Here is a 6,077-nt window from a genome sequence, read left to right as displayed (position 1 = left end):
AGCCGAAACTAGCCCACAGATGTTTTTGTTGGTTTGTTTTTAGCAGAATTTAAGCCCAAAGGACAGCAGCACTTGTGCGTTAAGTAACAGCCAGCCTATAATACATTTGTTACCTGACTGACATCTGAAGGCATTTGTGTTTGTGACCCTTGGTCTTCTCAGAACATACAGCTGGAAAGAGAACAGGTCCAGTGGAGGACCAGGGCACCAAATTCAACGGAAGGGAACTTGCGGGGAAAGGGGCATGGCGGGGAGGAGAGGGATCAAGGCTGAATGGATAAGATTTAAAAAGTCCAAGGGACTTCTAAGGGGTAAAATTTGACATAGCAGACTATGAGCGGAAAGGTAATTCTGAAGTTAGCAGAAGACCCAGCACAGCCCTGACCGGCTGTGTGTCTGGTCCCGTGTCAAATCCTACCACCTTCATCAGGCCCACCCTGAGCTCAATCAGATGTGCACGCTCCCTCCTTGGAACTCTGCAGCACACCATGTGTTCCTTTCCCGTGGCCTGTTTCATTGTCCACCCCGCATGGTGTCCTCACCTGTAAGAGGGGATTGGGTGGGTGACTCCTGAGGGTCCTTTCAGTTCTGACATTCTGTGATTTTGTGTCGTAAGCATCTTTTGTTTTTGCCTGACAAGTAATTTTTTTCTTTGAGGAATGGCCTAAAATCCCCTGGATCAGATGGTTCTTAAGGGCTCCCAAGTCAGGAAGGGAGGGAAGAAAGGGAGGCATGATGCTCAGGCCTGGCCAACTCTCGCCCCCTCCTCTAGTCCTCATCGGTGTGACCCAACCTGAGGTGGTATGAGCCCTTGTCTGGGGTTTCAGAGAGGAGGCTGGGAGAGAATGGCTCATTCTTTTCCTGTGTATGCGAATAATCCTTACAGTAAAGAGCTGGAGAACCAGGTCCCGAAATGGGAGGAACGCAGGAAGGCCAGGCAGCGATGATCGGCGAAAGCCATGCTGCTCAAGAGCTCTGATTGGAGTGCGGCCTGCACTTCTCATCTTGCCATGAATTGCTTTTCAACCCTTCTGTGATATTAACTATCCTCTCAAGATTCATGTTTGTGGCTGAAACGGGTTTGGCTCAGTGGATAGAGCGTCGGTCCAGGATCGATTCCTGTCAGGGGCATGTACCTTGGTTGCGGGCACATCCTCAGTAGGGGGTGTGCAAGAGACAGCTAGCTGATTGATGTTTCTCTCTCATCGATGTTTCTGACTATCCCTCTTCCTTCCTCTCTGTAAAAAATCAGTAATAATATGTATATATATATTTTAAAAAAGATTCATGTTTGTGGTCAGGATCACTGACTTGGCCTAGTGTAGGTCATGTGCCTGTGTTCCGAGAGGCAAGGAGAGTTCTGGTTTCTGCTGTGTCTTCTACTGGACTCATTGGCTTCTAGTGTGAGAGGGGGGCCCGAGACTCAGAGTGGGGTGGGCTCCCCCCAATTTCAAAGGCTCTTATAAAGATCCTGGGTAGCCAAAAAGAACTCTAGTCCATTTCTTAAGCCAAGGAATGCCCAACAGCCACAGACATGCTTTACCTAGTGCTCTCAAATTAATTAATTTATTTTTATTTTTGCACCAAACACATTGCATTTATTTTCAAATGCAAATAACAAAGACCCATTTTACCAGCTTTACTTTTTAAACCTAAGCTTAATATTACACATTTAAACAACTGTCAAAACTTACTAAGTTGCCAGCATTCATGCACAACTAGAAAACATCCTCCATTTATACTAAACCAGAGATGTATTACCATGGATGCATTAGTACCTTTCACTACTCAACACGGAAAGACTGAAACTGCTCTGGGGGGCGAGTCCTGGCAACGCGAGCTTCACAGCAGGCCACCGCTGCTTGGCTCAGCTTAAACACAACGGAAAGCAGGTTGGTGCTGGTATTAGTGTATGGCGTCACATTTAATAAAAAGCAAAGTGCATTACAGAGATTTACAACAATTGCAAAGACCAAAAAGAAAAGGTCCTTTCGTGAGGTCCCAACAATAACTCAACAGTCTGACCAACAGGCTCCGATGAGCTGTGTATAAATACTTTAGATTAGGGACAGTTATACTGAAAGTCGAATTCATCTTAAATCTTAAAAAAAAAAAAAAAAAAAAAGTTCCTGTTAGTCCTCAAATGGTGCTAGTTACAGTTAACATCTCTGTTCCATGCGTGTGTGCGTTGAATTGCTTGTTATCCAATCTGCTCCTTACCATTTATCTTCAAGGACTTCAGCTGGCCGTCTTCTTCCACTTCTACCCTCTCTTGGCCGTTCTCGACAATCCTCTTTGTGGTGGTTTTTCTCCCGTTAACAATTCTGGTGGAAGTTGACACGGACTTGAAGTTGCCCATGCCACCGCCACCAAAGGACGTGGAAGGGAATGAATTGAGACGCCCAGGGCCGATGGGCCCGAAGGAAGAAGATCCTGCATCAGAAGATGGAGACTTTCCACCGAAAGCCGAGGACCCCGTGAAGGCGGAGAAGAACGAGGTGGCTCCCCGGCTCCTGCTCCCACTCGGACCCCGCCGAGCTCCAAAGAAGTCATCAAGTGGGTCTTCCGAGAATGAAAACGGGTCCCTTCCACCAAAACATTCCCGGAACACGTCATCCGGCTTCCGGAATGTGAAGCCGAACCCAGACGGTCTGTCGAAGTGACTTCCACCTCCACCTCCGCCGTTGAATCCTCCTTTGCCGCATCTGTCATAGACGTCCCGTTTCTTAGCATCGGAGAGCACCTCGTACGCCTCAGCTACTTGTTTGAATTTCCTCTCCGCTTCTTCTTTATTCTCAGGATTTTTATCTGGGTGCCACTTCAATGCCAGTTTCCGATACGCCTTTTTGATGTCCTCAGCCAACGCATGTCTCTGCACGCCTAGAACCTCATAGAAACCCACCATGGCTCACAGGCTGTTGGAGGGAGCCCTGCAGCACGCGGGGCGGGCGGTGGGGAACTGGTGGGGCGGCAGCCTGGTCTCCTCTTCAGCTTCTGAGTGGAGTGCTGGTCTGTGCTTTCAGATTTAAATAAAAACACTCCCACCCAAGATAATGCAACCATCGCTCTTCCTGCAACCATGAGAATGGACTCATGTCCTCCCCAAATGAGGACTCCGGCTCAGAGTTTCATCAGTTATTGAATCTGGCCCAAGTCCAGATGTGTAGGCGATGATGCAGTTTTCCTCTAAGTTTCATCATCATCATCCTATTTCAGTGTTGTCAAGTACATTTTAAAGCTCACCCTCACTGATATACTTTAAACGCAATAATGAAGAGGAGGGAGACAAAAGAAAAGGACAGTCGCTAAAAAGTCTATAAAGGATACAGCGAGGAAGGAAACGCCCGTAGAGGCTACAAGCTTCGTTGTTACTGCCGGTAATGAATCTGTACTGGTATTTACAATTTCCCTTCAACGCTATCCATTCCAGTCCTCCTTACCTTCAACTGATCGGGATTCTTTACCTGGTGGGTTAACCACACGTTCACTCCTGAGGAGTCGGCCTTGGGGGCCCTGCCTGGGTGTACCTCTTCACCAACCTGTATCTCTGCCACAGAGTGATGGGGTGCTTGTGTCATATTCCACCTCGGTCGACTTCTGCTGATCTGACAAAAAAAAAATAAAAAAAAAAATAGGTATGATTTTGATTCATTCACACTGGATGACTATCGTTGTGTTGGATGTTGTCATTTTTTATTGGACAGTCTGAGGGAAAGGAAGTCAGGGCCCCTGACTAAATAGATGTTGCATGTTTTAAATGTCGCGGCACACTGGTTGAAAATGGCCAGTGTAGCCCAAACCAGTTTGGCTCAGTGGACTGAGCATCAGCCTATGATTGAAAGGTCCCAGGTTCGATTCCGGTCAAGGGCATGTACCTTGGTTGCGGGCACACCCCCAGTGGGGGTGTGTGCAGGAGGCAACTGATGATGTTTCTTTCTCATTGATGTTTCTGACTCTCTCTCCCTTCCTCTCTGTAAAAAAATCAATTATATATATATATATATATATATATATATATATATATATATATATATATATATTTTTTTTTTTTTTTTTTTTTTTTTTTTTTAAAGAAAAGAAAATGGCCAGTGTAGGGGAAGGAACTTTGCTTGGCCTATACATGCACATCTTGCAGGCAGAAATGACATGTGCAGAGGAAGCTGCCTGGGGTAAAGACAATGACACCAATTTTGGACTTAGATGAAAGCAGGGCGTTCCGCCAAAACCGGTTTGGCTCAGTGGATAGAGCGTTGGCCTGCGGACCGAAAGGTCCCTGGTTCGATTCCGGTCAGGGGCAAGTACGTTGGTTGCAGGCACATCCCGGTGGGGGGTGTGCAAGGGGCAGCTGATCGATGCTTCTCTCTCATTGATGTTTCTAACTCTCTATCCCTCTCTCTTCCTCTCTGTAAAAATTCAATAAAATATATTTAAAAAAAAAAAAAAAAAAAGCAGGGTGTTCCAATGGTGCTGATTTCTAGTCCGTTGGAGACATGGAGCTGAAGTTGAGGAGTCAGGGCTGGAGGTGAAGATGAGATTGTCAGTCATACAGCCCAGCTACAGCTAAAGCTACAGTTATGGAACAGAACGAGTTCTCCCACTGGTGCCAGCAGAGCCAAACACGGAGCACAAAGGATTGCAGTGGAGAAATATGGTTATTTTATTGATGAATGGCACCATCCAGGAGAACAAGGAAGCTACTTGCTCAAAAGCCCGAATGCCCTGATGGCACGGAGGTTACAGGTCAGATAGGTCATACGGGTACTGTGAGTTAGGAGGTTGGGGTCATGCTGGAAGCTGATTGGTTGCAGATGAGGAAAGGGTAAGAAATCATTTCTTCGGCCTTGAAGACAGACAGCTCCAGGGCCTGTTCCACGGTCCCTCTGTCTGGTTTAGTGAGAAAGCAGCCCCAGGTGTCATTTTACCTTAGGGCTCAGGAACTGAAGCATCATTTAAGTCAGGATGTTATCTTTAGGCTCAGAGGTCTGGACCATGTGGCCATTAGTCAAGTCTGAGCTACTGTTTCCTTCTGCCTGGGGGGTTGCTGATTAATTGGGGAAAGGGTAGGTATCTTAGGGGAATGTATACACTGGTGGGCCAAAGTAGGTTTACTGTTATGAGTATGAAACAGATTTTATTCTTTTTTTAATATATATATTTTTAAATATATTTTATTGATTTTTTTACAGAGGAAGAGAGAGGGATAGAGAATTAGAAACATCGATGACAGAGAATCATGGATCAGCTGCCTCTTGCACACCCCCTACTGGGGATGTGCCCGCAACCAAGGTACATGCTCTTGACCGGAATCGAACCCCGGACCTTTCAGTCTGCAGGCCGATGCTCTATCCACTGAGCCAAACCGGTTTCGGCATATTCTTGTTTTATTATTTATTAATTATTGTTTTAGTTTTCATCTGAACATGTGATTAGAGAGAGAGAGAGAGATGATTTGTAAGATTGGGATTTAAAGCTAAGTGTGAAGTCTTAAGGATCCTCAGCTTCACTACAGTCAGGACAGAGATTGCATAGGCATGGAAGGGATTGTAAGGCTGGAAAAGCCAGGGAAAGTTGCTGTCATTAACATTTATTATTTTAGCCATTTTACCAGAACTTCAGAAATCTGCATCTAGCACAGAAAGGTGAATAGGTTTTGCAAATGGTATGATGTCCATTCTGCATCCACATCTATGTGCCGCCCACATGTTTCATGTCTCACATTTGTTTTTTCTGACAGTGCCTGATCATAGGGTTAATTTTGTGATACTAATGTAATATTTTCCCTCGTATTTCCTCCTCCCCTGTCCTCCAGCGCTCAGTTTCATCAGGGGAGGTTTGTGGAAAGCTGAAAGAAGAAGTTGCCTGCAAAACACTTCCCTTTTGGGCTTTGTTTTAAAAAGTTTAACCCTCTGAGATGACAGTGTAGAGGAGCAAGGGAATGGCTCTGAGGGGAACCCGAACCTCCTCAGGCTGGGGAAGGGGTCCAGGTTCCTTCAACCCCTGAGCCCTGGCAGCAGTGAGGGGTTCCCAGCCTCACCAACCATCCATATGTCTGCAGGGCGGCATGTAAGCTTGTGGGC

The 6,077-nt window shown here is 46.2% G+C and overlaps 1 protein-coding gene across 1 annotated transcript; it reads right to left on the bottom strand.

The window, feature by feature from the left end:
• Positions 1–2,185: 2,185 nt before the first annotated feature.
• LOC118717768 (dnaJ homolog subfamily B member 6-like) lies at positions 2,186–2,920 on the bottom strand. The gene has a single exon (XM_036436119.2). The coding sequence runs from the start codon at positions 2,903–2,905 to the stop codon at positions 2,201–2,203; it is 705 nt and encodes a 234-aa protein (XP_036292012.1). The 5' UTR covers positions 2,906–2,920; the 3' UTR covers positions 2,186–2,200.
• Between the last annotated feature and the right edge of the window lie 3,157 nt (positions 2,921–6,077).

Source organism: Pipistrellus kuhlii, unplaced genomic scaffold (assembly GCF_014108245.1).
Source record: "Pipistrellus kuhlii isolate mPipKuh1 unplaced genomic scaffold, mPipKuh1.p scaffold_m20_p_13, whole genome shotgun sequence".
Classification (NCBI taxonomy): Eukaryota; Metazoa; Chordata; class Mammalia; order Chiroptera; family Vespertilionidae; genus Pipistrellus; species Pipistrellus kuhlii.
This window is presented reverse-complemented; position numbering and strand designations above follow the sequence as displayed.